This window comes from Pezoporus wallicus, unplaced genomic scaffold (assembly GCF_028554395.1).
Source record: "Pezoporus wallicus isolate ANWC-B61680 ecotype Strahan unplaced genomic scaffold, APGP_CSIRO_Pwel_v1 contig_6464, whole genome shotgun sequence".
Lineage (NCBI taxonomy): Eukaryota > Metazoa > Chordata > Aves > Psittaciformes > Psittacidae > Pezoporus > Pezoporus wallicus.
The window spans coordinates 5,365,867-5,385,995 of record NW_026642130.1 but is presented as its reverse complement, the minus strand read 5'-3'; the positions used below and the strand labels follow the sequence as shown (position 1 = coordinate 5,385,995).

Below are 20,129 nucleotides of genomic sequence, written 5' to 3'. Positions count from 1 at the left end.
CTATTTTGGCTGCCTTACTCTGCAGGTCAAGGCACATTGTTTTTCTGTTTCGAGTATTAGGAATTTACAAGCTCTTTTTAGTAGGACTGTTGTTCTAAATCGTTCCTAATCCTTATCCTCTCAGGGCTTAGTGGTTAAAAATTGGAAATAACTGCACTTAAGAAAGATTTCTCTTTTACCTACGCTGTAACCTTTCTCATGAATTCCCTAGTTTTGAAACAGGTTTCATGCATAAGACTGAGGAAAGATTTGTCTTTTATAGTAGATACTAATCTCATAAAAAATGGTGAAAAGTACAATATGAGGTGAAAAAAGTCAGTTCCCATTCAAGAAGTCAAACCTGTCTGATTAGTGCCGTCACATTCCACTGTAATTTTGGCCAGAGAATAGTGAAAAGGTGTGCAAACTATTGGTTGATTCCATTTGGCTTGTGTGGAGCTGATTTCATTTAGTTTCTGCTTCTTTATAGCAAAGTCATTCACAATTCCAAATTGTTTAAATAAACTAGCATCTGAGCAAGAGACCTTTGCTCTCTCATTCACAAATACCATCTGTGGTGTATGAGTGTGGCACTTCTGGTCTTGCCTTGACTAAACCCAAAATATTTCTGAACACTGAAGGACTGAATTCAAAGTGGTTTTCAAAGTAGCCACTGGAGTTGGAAAGATATTCAAAAGGGATAATCAATGGGCTAAGGTTTCTCCAGTGGGTGATTTGGAGTCCTGATAACTGAAGCTCCAATTCAGATTTGCCCTCTAAGGAATCCTTTCTCTCACGCTCTAGATCTCCAGCAATTGTAGTGGGAATCTAGGGAGTTTAGCTTTAGCAAATTAAAACTGGCCTTTGTGAATACTTCCCTTTCCATGAGGGAAAATATTATCCAAACTATCACTTCTATTAGTGCTAAAAAAAAAAAAAGTATCTTAAAGGCTATGAAGTAATTTTTTTTTTTATGCAACTGAGTCTTTTCTGTTTGTTCTTCCTCTGAGTACTTCAAATATTTACTCAGCAATAATCACGCTATTTTGATCAGAATGGAAAGAACTACATTGTACATAGGACTAGGGAGTAAAATAAAACTGTCATCATATTTTAATTTATTTACAGAAAGAGGATCTTGAGACAGTATGATTGCTTGTCATCAGGTTTTCATTCACTATATGCGAAATAAGCCTTCATACTTCCAGTTGGGTTTCGTTCATTGCTGTCGAGTCTCTATGTGCAGATATGGTATACATCCTATGGGAAGGAGAAAGCACAACAGTTTATTCATACCAAGATGACAATTATGTTCCTAATTCTGGGAAACTATTTTTCCAGATAGTTTTGTTCACTGCACAGGCCTAGGAAAACCTGTTTGCATTCAGCATGAGGGACTGTGTGAAAACTCCTTCTTCCTTCAGCTAAACACAAATGCAGTTACCGAGAAGGCTACTTTAGAGTTGTCTCCCATTTGCACAGAACTGCAGAAGGGTTTTTGGTAAACTAGAAATTCAGCACCTCTAACACAACATAAATAGTCTCTGTATGTTCTGCAGATGAGATAAATCTGAGTGTAAGACTATAGCATAATCTGCTAAGGAAAGCTGTGGGAGCTTGAGATATTGACTCACTGAACAATACAACAAAAACTGCTGGGATTGATAAGGGAATAATAGAAAAGATGAAATGGGCATTCATGCCTCTAATAAGTACGTACTGAAGCACATGATAAGGGAATAATAGAAAAGATGAAATGGGCATTCATGCCTCTAATAAGTACGTACTGAAGCACATATGTGCTTTTGAGGCAAGCTACTGGAATTCTATCGATTCACCATCACTTATATGTGTTAGGGCATTTGTGCCCTATGTATCAGTCTACACTGTCAGATTAACACCTATCATTTTCTCATTGTTCAATCACAGAAGATACTTGACTGACACAAGACAGAACTAGAAGTATTTTTCCTCTAAATGCACAATTTGTGTTTTCAGGAACTCCACTGGTGGTCAGCACCAATTTTATTGGAAAGTTGTAAATAGAAAAGAGGTCTTTTTAGGAGACCTTATTACTCTTTATTTATTTGGGGTTGTGGTTTTGGTTTGGGGTTGGTTTTTTTTGGTGGTCTGTTGTTTGGGGTTTTTTTTTTTTGGTATGAGTGGTACCTAAAGGGTGATTAAGGAACTATTGTCTCTCCATGCTAATTCTGTGGCTGAAAGGCATAGTATTAACAGGTTAATTATGTTAGGAATTAACACAATTCTCTCCCATTTACTTGTCTGTCAGTGGAGGTCATCAGCACCTTCTGGAGGTAATCAGATATGATGACATGAAAGAAAAGGAACAGGAGGACAGGACTGATCCAAAACCCATTAAAATAAATTGGACTTTTTTCAAACTATAAATGGAGTTACAGCAGGATTTAAAGGTGAAAAAAAAAGAAAAAACAAACAAAAAAAAAACAAACAAACAGAAAAAAACCCACATCTCCTTGCTTCACTTTTTACACCTACAGTCACTTTACAAATTTTTATGGCAAGAAGTACTCTGAACAGTTCATGATCAAAACCCAGAAATAAGATTCAAAGAGCTGTGACTTTTGGTAGATCTTAGTTTGGTACTTTTTGGAATATTGTCTTCTTAAAGATACCCTTCTTCTCAAAGAAGGAATTACCTTGATTTCTTCAAAGAGCTCTTCTTCAGCCCTCGTGATCGGCAGCAGGCAAACTTACAATCAATGACCTGGTAAATAATTGGGTTGTACATGGCTGCTGACTTTGCAAGCAAAGTTGGTACCACTGAAAACTGAATGGGAACTGAATCAGGCTGCCCAAAGGCTGACCACACAGAGACCACAGCGTAAGGGATCCAGGCAATGAGGAACCCTGCACAGATCAACATTGCCACCTTGTGAGAGGAAAAGAGAAAAGGTGGTTAGCGTCGCAGGTTGACACTAGCAGCACAGCACAGAGCCAGGCAGAGTGCAAGGGAACATGCCACAGGATGGAAAAGAATGATAACTCTTTTCAGGTATTTTTACAATATGAACACAAGCTGCCACACATTTCTCTATTTAACATCTATCTGTTTTTCTTTCACCTGATACAGAGCAGTCAATCAGTTTGTTATCACAGACCTTTAAAAATGCTGTAAGATCTGGCTAAGCATGAGGAAACTAAATGAACTCTCAGAAATTAAAATTTTTTTTTACATAAAATTTAAATTATTTTATGAGAGTCCTTTCAAAATATACAGGCTCTCTTGTTTAGGATAATATATAACAAAGACCTGTGAAAGGTTTTGAAAATCCTTGAAGCCTTTTTATTCTGTAGTCTCTTCCAACCAAATATTCCTCAGATTGTCAAAAAGAAACTCAGTCTCTTTTCCATTTCATCCAACCATGCACTGGGAAAACCAAACCAAACCAATATTAAACACAAATCTGCCAGATTCTGGGTTGTTTTAAATCAGATTCCAAAGTTCATAAAATCAAAGTCTTTGAAGGAGTTTCCAGGGCTGAATTAGGTTCTGATGATGTGTGGAAGTAGGGGACCCTGAGTGTTTGTAGGTGAGTTTATTTAGGGGGATATACTCTTGTCTATATCTGTTATAGCTCCTTCTGCTGCATCACTCAGTACCAGTCACTGAGGCAAAACCAAAGGAAAACAATAAAATAAAAAAAGAGAAGATATTGTAACACCTTGATCTAACGTAAGGCTTCTTCTGCTCTTGTAGGTTGTGCTTATGTCCCCTAGAGAAGGTGTAAAAACCCAGTAGGATCAATAACCTGCCACAGGGATGGCAACTGGTAACAGGAGGAAGAAGATTTTGGTAAACTAGGTCTATCTTCTGACAGCACCCATGAGAGGGTCTATGGACTACATTCAACTGGAAAAATGCCGACTCTTTGAATTCCTTTCAAGACAAACATGGAAAAAGTGAGCATAAAGTCATTCAATACGGCATGTCCTGTAAAGTCTCTGGGTCCCCCTCCAGCAGATAAAAACTAACTGCATTTACCTGGCCAAGCCAAAATTGAAAATACTGGTAATTTATTTGAGAGTGAGAATGCTAGTACAATGGCTAGGGTTTTTTTCTTCTAACCTATATCATGGATTTGCATTCCATTAGAACTCCATTAAAAAGCAAATTTCTATTAAGCATTTAGGTTGCATTTCTGGAATGCAGCAAGAAACAAGGAAAGGACTTCCTTATAAGATGTAGCCAAAGGAATGTTTAGTGTACATGTTAAAGAAAAATTGTCTAAATTTGTGATTTGCATACTTTACCTGAACCAGCCTGCCTGCACTCAGACTGATACAGCTTCAAATGACATCATTCAATAATACATCCCTAAGGTCCTTTCCAACGCTAACTATTCGATGATTCTATGATTCTATGATCCTGAAGAACAGATGCCATTATACTGCTAGCATTGACAGATTATTACTACATCGAGACTGATAGCGATACATGTGTGCTCATTTGGAATAAGTCAATTAGTAGGATTACAACAAGAAATCATCAGAAAGCACAAAGGGTTTGGATATTGCATAATCTTTTGTGGAGCTTTTGGTTCCACCTCTTGATCTAGTATTTTTTTCAGGGGAACTTCATTGCTTTATGCTTTCTGTCACTGAAGAAAGACTGCATGTGAGCCAAGGATCTCAAATGCAGCCTGTTTGTTATAAATTGTGCTGCGGCCTTAAATGAGTTATGATGGAGACCCATTTTCCATATTTATATATATCCTGAGATACGTTCTCCACTGCAGATCCAAGACAGAAGGCACAACTACTAGTGTCTCAACTGAGATCAAACTGAACTTTTACAGGATCCCTCCAGCATAGCAAAAATAAATCTTCAACCTCAGATCAGTTTCCACTGTTTTTCAAAAGAAAGGTGCTGAATAACCATGAAGCTGTACCATATTGAAGTATTCCTTTTTAAGGGCAAATATATTTTTACCAGCTATATTGGCAGCACTGACCATACAGGTATCTAGCTGAGATTCTCCAATATGTTTTGACATAATGCCACTTACTGATGCATATTATATAACTCTCAGTTCAACTCCCCAAAAATGTAGTAAAATTTGATCAGCCAAGTGAAAGATGCCACTTGTCTCCCTCTTGGCAGGGCTTACAGAGGCTGGTGAATCTTCTACAACTAAGAAATCTGGCTTTATTCATTACAAGTTTTTATTTTGAGAGGTTTCCTGGCACAATAACCAGTATCAGCAAGGATCATGTCTGTCACTATTGCCAAATAGAAAACAGATTCAATCAGAAAGGGAATATAGGACACCATCTGAGATGGGAAATTAATTTTATCACTTGAGTGCACTTTTATCAGCAGCTCATGGCTGAACCTAGATGACAAACTATTTATATAAAAACAACTGAAATGTCACTGAGGTGACTTTGGTTTATATCTTCATTAATGGAGGAACATAAACTGTCTGAAAGTTTTATTTCCTTTCTGCAATAATCTGCTTTTTATCTGTTTTTTCTGTTATAATTCCTCTGCACCTTGAACGCCTTAAATAATCCTTTACAACTGTTTCTGAAAGCAAAGGGAGATTTACGATCGGGAGCAGGGCCACAGGAAAATGATACAGGTCATGTAAGGTCACACAAGGAGGTCTGTGGCAGAGCTTTGCAGTGAATCACGATCTCAGGGATTCAAGTACTCAGCTGGAAGCATAAAGACAGTGAAGGACTGCCTGGCATACCTACTACCAAGAAATAAGCTGTACAACACAACCACAAGGAACAGGTTTGACCACAGTCTCAGCCAGCAGCACTTGGTATAAAAATAGCTAACGAGGTACAAAGACACCCCTATTTCATACCTAAATGGGGGGTGAGATTTCAACACCAAATCATAGGGACAGATCGATGAGTTTGTCCTTCTTACCCTCTCCAGAAGGCACACCTTTTGGTTAAACTCACACGCTTGGTTACCCTGAGTGTTTTGACCAGGGAAAGTAAGCTTGTGATTACAATCCTATTGTTAGTGCTTCAGTTAATGCATTTATCACTGGCAAGCCAGAAGAACTCTATATGTCGCATATGAATAAACTGTACTATATGTCGCATATGAATAAACTGTACTATTTACATGTACTGGTAGAGCCAGTGAACCCAACTGGCTCTTTAAGAGGCAAGTCTAGTTAATAGACTTTCTGTGCATCCAGTGTTGGGCCTATAGCTAGTTTTCATTTTTTTGCCTACAGTTCACATTTTAATTTTCCTGCAACAGTGCCCTTGTCACAAAATTATGTTTCAACTCCTGTCTTATTCTATCTCAACCGTAATGGAGGAGAAAGCTAGAAGAGCCACCTTCAGAGAATTTTACAATTGCTTAGCATAGCAGAGTACATGGCTGAAGACCTCCAAGCCTGTTTTCACAACCCATCAAAGCAAACTAAGTTAAATCTTCCTACCTACCTTGGTCAGCTTCATTTCAAGTATGTTGCTATTCTGAATCCTGGTATCATAGTGAGCAACCTCTTTGGTGGATGATTTGACTTTTAAAATTATTTTGACATAAGAAAACACAATCACAGCAGTTGGGAACAGGAGGCAAAAGAAAAGAATGCTCAGAATAAAAGCCTGTCCAGCCACTGAAGCTTGTGCCAGCCACCAGTCCAGAGTGCAGGAAGTGCCAAATGGCTCAGGGGCATAGCTCCCCACACCAGTGAAAGGCACTGTAGCCCAGAATGTCGCATAGCCCCAGATTACTGCCAGACAGATAAATGCGTGATGTCTCTTAAGCCAGGTACCTGAAAGATAAGTCAAGAGTTACAACTTCAGGTCAATACGTATTTGACACAATTGAACATCTCAATTTACACGTACAGTAGGATGTTTTCGGCTGTTTGACAGCAACTTTGTATGGTTCATCTCTCCTCTTTCTAGGTATAGACAGTGACCCCTGAGCTAGCCACCACTGCTGGCATTCTACCTCATGAAGAGAAACGCACACTCATATGGAGCACTCCACTTGACTGCATTTCAGATCTTTACTTTAGACTGTGATGATTTACAACCTGGATGAGTACATACAAAAGCAATACAACAAGTAGCTCAACAGCAATTGTGGGAATCTTGTCTAGTAATTTTGAAGCTTGCTGTGTGGTCTGTAAAGGTGTATTCATAGTATGTGGTCAGATGAGATGGAGTTTCAACACAAATGAAGGACTATCTTTAATTCAGCCTTTCATTACTCTGTGTGAAAGCTCACTAGCTGCAACTGTATAATATAACTTATTTATTTCCTATTCCTCCTGTCATATACTAAGTGACTAAAGTTTGATCTCAGGTTGCTTCTCAACATTAGTTATTAACCCAAGTGACTGAAAGACAAAGCTTTACAGAGGAAATAGCCAAGGATTTATTTTTACTTTGCCATTCTTTTCCAGTACGATGAATCACCATGTGTGTACTATCAGAAGTATTTGTAATAGGTATTTTCATGTGTCCTTGCCCATTTCTTTTTATTTAATGCCATTGTCATGTCTGGAGTTGTAGGGTGGAACACGGTCTCTCTGTTCACCTTGCATACAATTCTAATTCATCTAGAAAAAGCTTCAGTTTACAAGCTTTCCATCATCACCTTTATTCAACACGTTAGATTTAGATAGGACTACCAAGTTAAAATCAATGACTTCTGCAGAAGCTCAGACGATGTTATTGTAACAGCTCCTTCCACCTTGGAAGATCTAATCTGTTTTCACTCCCCATCCATTGACTTTGATGAGCTTTCTTGAATGTTTGAGAATGACTTAGTACAAAGCCAAAGCAAAGAAACAATTGCAATTTGGATGTGACCAGTGCCCCTTCCCCAGCTGATTTTATGTTTCCAGATTACTAGAAGGAAAATGAACACTGAATGACAAATTCTGTATTCAAGCAGAATGACTGAGAGACAGAAGGGTGCTTTGTTGTGTTCTGATGTAGAAGAACAAGGCAACAAGGTGATTTTCATATGTAAAGTCACCTTGTTTATTCCCTGTATTTTGTTGGGGAGTTAGCCCCTTCTAATGCAAAAAAAAAAAATCTTCTCTAAACCATGACAACATCTTTTAGCTGTAAAGGATGAAGCATACAATACATTGTATTTAAGAGATATAAAATATTGATGGATATGATGATAACAGCTTTCATTGCTCAATTCATTGCGTCCTCTCAGGTTCCATCTCCATATCAGATAGATGATATCATATTGTGACCTATTAATAGGCCTTGATAGACACAAAGTGATTTATCTATAAATGATTACTAAAACTCATAGCTTAGCAGACAGCAAAAGTGATATATTCAACAATACAAATTCAGCTGGAATTACTTGGATCATGAAAATATGTTTTTCTTATCTGTGTATTTCCCTCTATATTTAACAAATCATTCTGAAGAGCTTAAGTATGATTCCAGTCTAGAAAACTATATCACGTAGTATAGATTTTCTATGTTCACATAATACAGCTTGCTTTCTTACCATATGACAAGTGGCAGATTTTTAGGTATCTATCCAGGCTGACAGCTGTCATGGTAATGAGGCTCCCACAACCAAAGAAGAAACCAGCCCATCCATACCAGCGGCAGCCCATCCATCCAAACACCCAGCGGTGAGAAAAGAAGGAAATGATACTAAAGGGTTTTCCTACAACTTCAAAAGGAGAAAAGAATGTCAGTTGACTGGTAACATCCATCACTGATAAAAAAAACCTTTTTCAGAAAGGGTCACCTGGCCATAAATACTAAAAAGTTTTAAGCATCCTCAAACAGAATAGAAATACTTAACTATTTTGGAGACTGTCCCAGTGGCACCTTAGTTTATTTCTCCATTTGTAAGAGAAGGTAGTGCATTATGGAAGAAATGAAGTTAGGTCATATGTTGTTCCATTTTCACCTTATAGCAGATTAGTATTATCCATATTCTTTAAAAGTATCATGAAAATGAGAAAGTTTGAAAATTGTAATTTTCTAGTTGGAAATCTCCATTTCCTGATTTTATTTTCCTTTTGTCTCAGACTGGACTAACAGAAAAAAAATCAGCTCTACTGGAACAGAAAACTCAAAAATGTACAATCTAGGAATATCAGCACAACTTACAAATCCCTCATTTCTGCTTACCAGACTGACCTGAAATGTTTCAAGGCCTGAACAGTTCAACTGCAACATTCAAATAACATTAAATATTGAACTCCGCCTTCTTGTGACTGTATTCCTTCCTGCCAGCAGTTGCCAGAGCACCTGAAGGATTTGAAAGCAAGTCAGCTGCCCTGGGCTGGTTTCCCTGGCTGAACCACACTGTCTGTAATGTCATGACAGCTCAGTGAATTGGTTTATAAAGTAGTCTTGCAAGCTGTAATTCCCACAAGGTAACCTATTCATAGAAATCAAGACAAAATTCTCTATTTTGTTGACGTGATTTGTAGAAAACTATTTTGGATCGTTCCCCAAAATATTCCATCCCAGATGAAACTGATGAGAAATTAAACATTCTGTTTTCATTCTTACCAGAAAGTTGAAACATTTCTACCAAAACAAAGTCTTGAAGAAAATGGCCTTTGATCCATGATTGAAAACCCTTCAAAATAAGACTTATTTTTAAACACAGCATTTTGGGATTCTTTTCTTTTAGTCTAAGACTGAGCCTTCAGGCTGAGCCTAAAGGTTGTGCTCAGGTCAATATATTATGTCTGCTTTTCTTCAAGCAGAATAAATGTGCTTGAATTTTTCAAGCAAAAGCTGACTCCAGGCAAGGCTTGAAAAAACCCCACAAAATAAGCAAAGGTCTGGCATATATGCTAAGAGTCAGCAACGTTATCCATGTAAAGCATTGCCAGCTCCAAAAGCCAACACATTTCTTTACACAAAATCAACTTTCCCTCCAACAGCACAGAACTCAAAGCAAGGTGCCCGTGTGAAACGCGCCTGATGAAGTTTTGATCAAGTGCCTGGTGCCACCCTGTGGAAACCTGCAGGAAGTAGGGCTGCGGCAGAGCCTGTTTCTTGAACAAGTGTGTGAAATGCAATGATTTTGGGAAAAGTCCCATCTTCACTTCATTTTGAGGCAGAACACATCACATTTCTCCAGTTAACGTCTTCCATTTTAAAAAAGTAAACTACAGAGAATGGAGAAAAAGCACGCATGGCTATGCCAATCGCAGTGACCAAGTATTTCATTTTAACAGTGAAACTAGCAGCCCTCATGCTAAGAGCGTTCCCAAATAAGCTGTAGTTTGCATGCTTGGGACATACAACTTACACGGTTAGGAGATATCTGTTTACATTCAAATATATAGCTTTGGAAATTCTCCTGAAACACTCTATCTCATTGGAGTGACTGTCATCAGAGTTAGATATGAGCCTTATAAAATAAGACAGACTTTAAAGGCACAAAGGAGATGGGATCATCACAGAAGAAGCAAAAACTGGTGTGGGTTTGTTTGGTTTTTTTTTCACTTCGAAGTGCTGCAAGATGGAAATAGAGTCTCCATGGCAGATATGCCAAAGAAATCATTGGGATTTATTTGTGTGATAGCAGAGCAGAGATATTTATACTAAATCCTTTCTTCTGCTGAATTCATCAGTGTCTCCTTCAGACAACCATGCTTACTGATCACCGAGAGGCATCAAAAGTACTGGAAGTTGAGGCAGGGACATGTGTAGTGACAGCACAATTAACCCCAATTTTGGGAGCCTGGGAGCCATCATTTTATGTAGTTCAGTGCTATTTTAGGGTTTTGGATGAGGGCAAAAGCATTTGGCAGAGACAATGGCTGGAAAAGGATGCACTGGAGCTAAGGGCAGGGATCCTGGTATATGCAACCATAGGGGACAGATGACTTTGGGAGCATGGGAACATACTGGCATTTATATTGCACTGTGAAGATCCCATGGTCAGCTGGGTCACATCACGCTTTCATACCCATTCGATTATCTGTCATCCAAAATACCTTTTTTTAAAAGGACATCCAGTCCTCCCCAGTATTTGCACACAGCCATGAGTAGCTGCATGAGACTCATGTCAAGAACAAAAAGAATGACCTCCAAAGGCTTTTGACTCTGCAAGTTCATGCAAACCTTTCCAAAGCTCCTTCTTCTCATGCCAGGACAACCAGACTGCAGGGCTGAAATAAAAATCACTCCAGTTGGCTGAAATTGTTCTTACTCTATAGACTGACACAAATGTTTATTTTCCTGACTCAAAGGTAAAAGAGAATGGTCACTAGAGAAAAAATGATTAGCTTTGGTAAACTGATGGCCACTGGCAATTTCCTATTCTTTCCCTTCATGCCCCACCCCACTCATATTTGGCTAAATATGTATTTTTGAGGCACCTGTATCCATTCTTCTGCACCCTACAGCAAGAAAATATCATTTTCTTCAACCATAATACCACACTCTTTTGTGGCTATTGTGCCAGGATGCATACGAGAGCGGTCTTTGAAGGCCGGCCCACTGCTGGAGTGAGCAGGAGTTTTGCCTGATTGATTGATAAATTCAACCTTATTTTTTCCTCTGTATTTTTCATTTCTTCCCATTACATTGTTCAGGAATGTTGTTTTCTATCCTTCTTTGTTATATACAAATAATAGAGCAAATAATAGACTTATATTATTTGACAGGGAATAACTTGATGAAATATAACAAGGGAAAGTGTAGAGTCCTGCATCTGGGCAGGAACAACCCCAGGTTCCAGTATAGGTTGGGGAACGACCTGTTAGAGAGCAGTATAGGGGAGAGGGACCTGGGGGTCCTAGTGGACGACAGGATGACCATGAGCCAACACTGTGCCTTTGTGGCCAAGAAGGCCAATGGCATCCTGGGGTGTATTAGAAGGGGGTGGTTAGTAGGTCGAGAGAGGTCCTCCTTCCCCTCTACTCTGCCCTGGTGAGACCCCATCTGGAATATTGTGTCCAGTTCTGGGCCCCTCAGTTCAAGAAGGACAGGGAGCTGCTGGAGAGAGTCCAGCGCAGGGCAACGAAGATGATTAAGGGAGTGGAGCATCTCCCTTATGAGGAAAGACTGAGGGAGCTGGGTCTCTGTAGTTTGGAGAAGAGGAGACTGAGGGGTGACCTTATAAGTGTCTATAAATATATAAAGGGGGAGTGTCATGAGGATGGAGCCAGGCTCTACTCAGTGGCAAACAATGATAGGACAAGGGGTAATGGGTACAAACTGGAACACAAGAGGTTCCACTTAAACTTGAGAAGAAACTTCTTCTCAGTGAGGGTGACGGAACACTGGAACAGGCTGCCCAGGGAGGTTGTGGAGTCTCCTTCCCTGGAGACATTCAAAACCCGCCTGGACACGTTCCTGTGTAACATTATCTAGGTGTTCCTGCTCCGGCAGGGGGATTGGGCTAGATGATCTTTTGAGGTCCCTTCCAATCTCTAGCATACTGTGATACTGTGATACACAAATAGTAGCAAAAGGCATTTTGGGCTTTCATGACTTCCAGAGGACTGTGTCTTGCTGTTTCCAGAAAGAATGGTGGGATAGTAAAAATGAGTGAAAATAAGACATGAATTTACCTGAAATGCCCAGATCACACACTGCTAAATTAACAGTCATTATCTCAGCAGGTCTCAACTTCTTTTTTCGCTTTGAGGACATAAAGATAACATAGCCATTTCCCAGAGTTGAAAGAATCCCTATAAAAATGCAAAAAGAAACCAAATCAAATTAGGATTCTTCTCAAAACTAGCAATATCACATCTTCCTTCCAATATTCTGTGATATTTTTGGCCTGAACCCGTGGTCCCAAGGATAGGCATTTTACTCTGACACACGGTCATCTCATCTTCATTATGCAGCTCACAGAGACATCAGCTGCAGGCATCTACCTCCCACAACAAAGGCTATTTTCCCCGTCTGCTGCAGGACACTGCCTTCACCATTTGAGCCTGCACAACTATCCACTAAATGCACATAATAGAAATCCCATAATTCCTCTGCTTTGATTAACCCCATTTTCCTCACAAACATTTATACAACCATGAATGAATGGCTGTATTCTGTCATATAGACATATTCTGCCATAGAAACGGAAGGAAATTTTATCTGTCTGTAATCAGAAGGACCCCAATCTCTGACCAACCTTGATTTTATTAATTACTATAAGCAGAGATTGAGGGATAAATTTCTAAAATAATGTAAGTTAATATATTAATATTACATCTTAAATTGTAAAATAAATATTTATTTCTATCACAAGAAAGCAAGATAATAAAATATATCTGATTTCAACTTCCAGACGGAATTCAGTGCACAAGGAGGGATCCTGTTCATGTTGACTGACACCTTTTCTGCATGTTACCACCCAAGGGCCTACAGGGACCAGCACTGCACATAGTTAATCAGGCGTGGATTTTAATCACGCTGGTACCAAAAATTGCAGGGTTTACAGGTCCATTAAAGAAAACTGTTCCTTCACTAACTCATGTCTGAAGGAGTTCAAGCCCAGAGTGAACGTTTCAGTAGAAACACAGGACATCATCCCTTTCAGGAAGCAAGAGTCACCCAAAAGGCAAACACACTAAAGGGACCACAGCCCATGGAGGCTTCAGCAACAGGAGAGGGGGCAAGTAAGAAGGAGGGAGAAACAGAAGAAAAGAATGAAGAGCAAAGAGTGTCCATTCCCTACCAAAGTGACCTAGAACAGCAACAAAGGAGATGATATTGGAATGAAGTTCAGCCTGGGAAAGGGTGAGGAAAGTGTTTTCTCTAATTATTTTATGTTTGTCATCTTTGTTTCTCACTACCCAAATCAGAAATTAAACTTAAATTCCCCATGATGAGCCTGTTTTACCCACAGGAGTAATTGGTGATTGATTCCCTGTCTTTACCTTCACTCTGTTATCTCCACTGCTTTTGCTCTTCCAGTTTTCTTCCCATCCTATTGTGGGGGCTGTAAGCAATTGGCTGCCCTGGGTGCTTGGCTATTAGCTGAGGCTAACCCTCCACACTGCTATAGAAGTTCATAAATAACCCAACTTCCCTCTGTCAATGAGGCATCAAAGTCGCTCCTTGTGATACTTTCCTACATATGGCTTTGGTGGTGCAAACTCCAATGTACTCCATGTTTCTAAAAGACCCAGCCACACAGAAACACCACCCTCCTTAAATATTGGAACTTTGAATACCACATCATTTTTATCAGATTCTTCTGGGAGGCCAGACCTCAGGAATTAAGTGGGCATTTATTTACTCTGGCCTAGCAATGGAGCAAACCCCTTGCAAGGATGCTCACAAAACCAAGAAACCCAACCTGGGAATGTCCCTGAGGCATATAGGAAAATGGTTCCCAGAGGCTAAAATCAGACTGTTAATCAAGAAATAGGTGCATCTGTGGAAACAAAAAGTCTATCAAAGCCAGGAGAAAAGTACTTTGATTGTGAATTTTTCAGTAATAAATTCAATACTCATCTAACCAGCAACACTTATTTCTTTACTGACAGTATTGCTTTCTGTATTATTTTTAAAAATAAACAAGACTGAAGCTGGCTTATCATTGAATATTAGCTTTTCTCAGCAAATTTGATTTACCCTTGATGAATGAAATCTAAAGAACTTCCTATTCTTAGAAGGGCATGTAGTGATAAGAAGAGGGCTAACGGCTTTAAACTGACAGAGGGGAGATTTAGATTAGATATTAGGAAGAAGCTCTTCCCTGTGAGGGTGGTGAGGCACTGGCACAGGTTGCCCAGAGAAGCTGTGGCTGCCCCATCCCTGGCAGTGTTCAAGACCAGGTTGGACGGGGCTTTGAGCAACCTGGTCTAATGGAAGGCATCACTGTCCGTGTCAGGGGGTTGGAAGAAGATGATCTTTCAGGTCCCTTTCAACCCAAACCATTATATGATTCTGTGATTCTATAATTCTTATGGCCTTAAAAATTTAATCTGAATTATATGTAGGTTGAAATCATATTAAATATTTTCTTCCTTGAAGTTAACTGAATGAATCTCAGCATTTTTCATGTACCTTAATCCTTTTCTCTCTGAATGCCATTTTCTGTCTCATTACATTTAGGATATTCAGAGTACCAGCATCCGCTTTGAAATACCTTTCGAAAGGACCTGACATTTTCCTCAATCTTTTTCGACGGGTACTCCAGAGATGCTTTCATCAGACATGCCTCTGAAGCAAATGTTCATTATTAATAGCAATATTTCAGAGAGCACCAGCCCACTGACCTCCTGATCATACATCTGGAAGGGGTCCAGTGACATTTTAAGTTGCCTTTTTTCTATACCCGCATCTGACTGGTTTTGGCTGGGATATACTTAATTTAATTGCTTATCTGAATTCTTTTCTTAAATCCTTGGTGGTGGAAACTGCGATATCCTTAGGTGAGCCATCTAATACTTCATTTTCCCTACGATTACAAAGATTTTCCTAACAGCTAGCTGAAGTCTTCTCTGGTGCAAGCTCCCAAATCTGGAAGGTGCTGGCAGGCTGTGTGCCTGGATTGGAAACAGGGGGAAAAAGGCGCATCAGGTATAAAATAAAGGCTCTTTTCCAGGAGCAAGCTGTCCATGACACCATAACACTATTACAAATATACTAATGAAGAGCCAAAGATGCTATAGCTAAAAATGTGACACCTACAGAGAAAGAGTCAGGCTCAGAATCACAACCTGCAGTGAAAGGTGAAAGTGTATAAAAGTAGCAGTCTGAACAAATAAGACTCCAGTAATAAGAATCCTTTTCTCCAATCTGACAACAACGTTAAACCATCAGAGAAAATAAAAAAAAAACAGATAGTTCAGGATTTTGTTTTCAATTAAGTTGTTTCATAACGTACTGAGGAAGTGTGCAGCAACAGTTTGCAAATCAATAGTTACTTGCCATGGGCTTTCAAAGGAGCTGACAGCCAGCGGGTCTCTGCTCAGTAGTTAGTCACCCTACCAGAATGTACAGTAAATCAATCAAGTCAGTGATGAAAAAGCTAGCAGGAGAAGTGACAAAGTAAAAAGAATTGGATCGTTATAACCGTGGGTACTGTTTGATTAAAAAATACATGTGGAAATGAACTAGTTAGGTGAAAGATGACACATTCACAGAGAATTTCTCATAGATTGGTTAAGACTCCTGGTTTTCTTAAAAGACAAAAGAATTTATTTTTATATTTTCAAATAATAAGGATGTTTCATCCCTGGCAGTGTTCAAGGCCAGGTTGGACTGCACTTTGAGCAACCTGGTCTTAGTGGAAGGCATCCCTGCCTGTGGCAGGAGGGCTGGAACTGGATGAGCTTTAGGATCCCTTTCAACTCAAACCATTCTATGATTCTATGGAACTTCAGTGCTTCACCTGGACAACCAGCTCGACACTAAAAGCTCTGCTGAGTTTGCTGATAAGGTCCAGGCCTTATTCACTCGCTGTGTAGCTTCCTCCCACAAAATAAATTTTTGAAATAAATTATAAAGACGATTGAACCTTACACACCTCAAGCACAAAAAGATGCCCAATAGCAATCCTGGCTTCCCACTTTTCTACAGATAGTCCCTATCTCCACTATCAGGATGCCCACACAGGATATCCTCAGGAGGGGCCACCATGTCTTGAAAGTGGCCTGCAAAAGAGTAGGGAGCACAGTTCACTGCCAGGTGACAACAGACAAGTTCAGTCTGAAGCACCAGATATAACAAAAAACCACAGACATACCTTCGCTGGGCATGGGAGCTCAATGCTCCATTTTGGTTTTCCACCTCCTGCCGATTACAGAGTTTAGAAAGTTAATCTGCAATACTGCAGAATTACCCCAACACACAGCTGTGCCCAAGACATATTTGAGCACATCGGTTTTGCTTGCTGCTTTGGATACCTGGGAGTTGTGGTCAACCATAAAGCTGCCAATTAAAGCAAATTTATACCTTTAGCAAGCCTGTTGAGAGAAATTTGATGTCAGTGAGTAGTCTGACAGAGCAAGGCTTCCATCTCCATCACCTTAAGATCCATGTTGTACCACAAAGAAATTGCTGCATGGCCGTGTTTCATGTCCTAACAGATACGTAGATGCTTTGAACTTCCTGAAATCAACTTAGTGGAAAGGGAAATTCAGGATTAGTTTTGTTTGCATAAAGTAAAAAAATGACTAAGAGATTTACCTGAGAACAACTTCTCATATTTTTGAAAGCCCAAGATATTATTAAAACATTGCTCTCCACCTAAACATTAATGGGTAATAAAATATGAATCTGCACACTAACAGGAGCTAATAGTGGCATCCTCAGGATGCTAAACTAGCCCAGGCTTGTGAGGTGCAACTCACATGAGAAGCATTAGCCCAAGAAAAACTTGGGGGAGGTTTGTAAGAAAAATGTGTTTAAAGACTACTCCATTTATTCACGAGTACAGAAGACCTGACATTGCTCCTTCCACCAGTTTTCATTCCCTCTCTTGGGAATTACACCTCTGAGATCTGAGGTGCAATTCTGCTTTACTGATAAAAAGCATAACACTTTCCTTCTTCACACAAACCCCTATAAAAAGAGGGGGCTTCTGTACTTAGCTCTAGCAAATTAATATCCATTTCTGTATTATACAGTGTCTTGAACACCTCTGTACTGGCCTAAAAGATATGAAACCAGTTGTTATTGAAACGGCTGAGGGCACAACTGACCAGCAGCTAAGCAATGACTGCTTAAAATCATTGCAAAAGGAATTAAAAATATCTGTGCAGGATACCTGTGATATCTTGTGCTACAGATGCAAGTCCAAGGAAGATGCAAATACAACATTTATATGCACATGTGAAAAGTATACTAGGCTCTAATGAAAGCTGCCACCAGAGTGTGTAAAGGTAAGTAACTAAGCAAACTACAATGAAACATAACCATATAAAAAATAAATTAAACCCAGAGAAATATGTAGGGTATGTCTAGAGCTACACGTGTACAGCAGACCTATGGCTTCAACTTTCCTGGCTTAAGCTGCTGAGTTTAGTAAATCCACCACAGGCTGTTTGATGTCCAGTGAACACCACCAGGAAGGTGGGAATCTCACTGATAAGTCCAAATAATTAATTTGGATTATTGGCCCTTTTAAAACTACAATTTCAGTCTCCTCCCATTGCCAGTTTATGTCTGTGCTTTCATGGTTAGTTTTTGGTTTTTCCTTGGAAATTTATTATTTCTGTTCCTTTCTTATGCTTTTCAAGATGTTTCACATCTGGCAGGGATATTTCTATGGAATTGGATAGATCTACACTAAACAAAGCCGATATAACAATGCCTCCCAGTGGAAGGATTCCTTTCACCTACTCAGTCGTATTTCCTCAGATTAAAGCTGAATTTGCGTAACCAAGTGAAAAAAGACCTGATGGGGGATTGTCATGGACAGTTCAGTAAAGACATTTGTCTGCAAAGCTGCAAAAAATATGTATGCAAGTGAAAAGCTCAGGCAAATACAAAACAGGGAAAGAATACCAAGGTACAGCTTCACCTGCTGACTACTGCTCTGAACTCCTTTTTTCATAAAGACATAAGCGGAAGACAAATGAGAAATAAATAATATTCAAGTCTTTGTGCAACCTCCACTGCAGAAAAGATTTGATTACAGTCAGGGGAAAGGCTGTAAGAAAGAGCAGGAAGGATGGATGTAAAATAGTGAATGAGAAACTTGGCAGTAGAACTGAAAGATATTTGTGTTTTGTGAAGTACTGATAGAACAAGAGGATGAATCAAAACTGAAATAAATGTCAGGAAATACACTGTATACTCTGTATTCAGCCTGGTGTTCAGCCATCATCACCCAGTTTGGTGTAGCAGTTATGTGTCCTTGGCTGAGCTTTACTGAGAAAATAGCTGTTGAGCTAAAAACTGTGCGAACTAAAGCCATAAAACATAAGGAAACCTAAACCATAGAAAGAAGTGTAAATGTAGAGTCAAGTACTGACACAGGAAAGATATAACCCTGCTCACCTCCATAAAGTAAAGAAGGTAAATCGTCAAGAAGGACCAGTTTATCCTCAGAAGCAATAGAGACCAGTATTTTCCAGCTGAATGACAACCCCTAGGCATTTGAATACTTAACATAGAAATCAGACCCAACTATCTTCTGTGTGCACTAACCAATAAATAATTGTGTTTGTTCTGCTTGCAAAGTCACTTTGCACACAGTAAAAGACTCTAAAATAAAAGGGAGGGGAAGAGGTTAGGCAGAAAATATTGTTCAGTATAATATGTAACAGAGGACAGCTGATGCCAGGAGCCAAGTAATATTCAAACAAGCACGTCTGATAAGCACATCTGAGGATGTTCTCTTCGCTGCGTAAGCAGAGAGAGGCTTTGAAAACAGGTCATAAACCTTACATGGCATAAGGGAAAAGGGAACAATTAAAATGCAAGCTAGTAACCTATCACTAGAGAGAAAAAAAGAGAGAGTATTTCTTCACTTTTTGCTATAAAGCCTATTGCTAGTCACTTTTGGCTACCTGGAGCAGCACTGTCTATTGATGCTAACTGTTGACACCATCTTTCTATCACATTCTCTTCTGTCCATCCTGGATTTTTCTTTCTAGTATGAAGAAATATGCAATTACGCATCTAATGCACAGCAGCTTCTGCCTTCTTTGTGAGTGCCTGCAAGGATGCAATAGCATAGTCATATTTCAAAGATGAATTACGAAATCATTACCAATTACTGTCAAATAAAACCCAGCTATGATGTCAGCTTCTTTAGAAAGCTTTGATGCAAAGGGGTCTTCCTTCTGGAGATAGTGTGGGAGGTATTCTTCTTGGGAGGAAGTATTATGATCTGATGCCATCCCATTCATGTCAAGTTCAATGTCTGAAAAACAAAGAACAGTGTCTGATAGAACAAAGTTTGCAATAGATCATGTCTGCCACACGAAAATGCGAAGACATTTTTGTTCATACACAAGATGCATCCTCCTGTCTCCATTTCTTTTCTGCCATCTCCCAGGGCATTTCAAGATCCAGTTGAAAATTTCATAAAGCATCCTACCATGATTTATTTCACGTCTTACTTTAACCCAAGAATGTCATTATTCATATGGCATCCAGCACAGTAATCCATCTGAGCAGCACCTAGGTACCACTGTGTTGTGGCTCTCAAGCAAGAGCTCCTTTTGTGAATATCTTAAGAAGCTTCATGTTTCCAGCTG

At 39.4% G+C, this 20,129-nt stretch overlaps 1 protein-coding gene across 1 annotated transcript; it reads right to left on the bottom strand.

Moving 5' to 3' along the window:
- Positions 1–1,131: 1,131 nt before the first annotated feature.
- OPN5 (opsin 5) lies at positions 1,132–19,793 on the bottom strand. The gene is made up of 6 exons (XM_057427717.1): positions 19,640–19,793; positions 12,534–12,653; positions 8,486–8,656; positions 6,436–6,770; positions 2,658–2,890; positions 1,132–1,239 (listed from the first exon to the last, which is right to left on the bottom strand). Exons 1-6 carry the CDS (start codon positions 19,776–19,778, stop codon positions 1,176–1,178), a joined length of 1,062 nt encoding a protein of 353 aa, XP_057283700.1. The 5' UTR covers positions 19,779–19,793; the 3' UTR covers positions 1,132–1,175.
- Between the last annotated feature and the right edge of the window lie 336 nt (positions 19,794–20,129).

Coding starts and splice junctions, on each gene's coding strand:
- OPN5 (XM_057427717.1), bottom strand. CDS start 19,778: ATGAATGGGATGGCATCAGATCATAATACTTCCTCCCAAGAAGAATAC. Junction 12,654..19,639: donor GTTTTATTTGACAGTAATTG/GTAATGATTTCG, acceptor GCATTTTTATAG/GGATTCTTTCAACTCTGGGA. Junction 6,771..8,485: donor AATCTGCCACTTGTCATATG/GTAAGAAAGCAA, acceptor CTTATCTTTCAG/GTACCTGGCTTAAGAGACAT.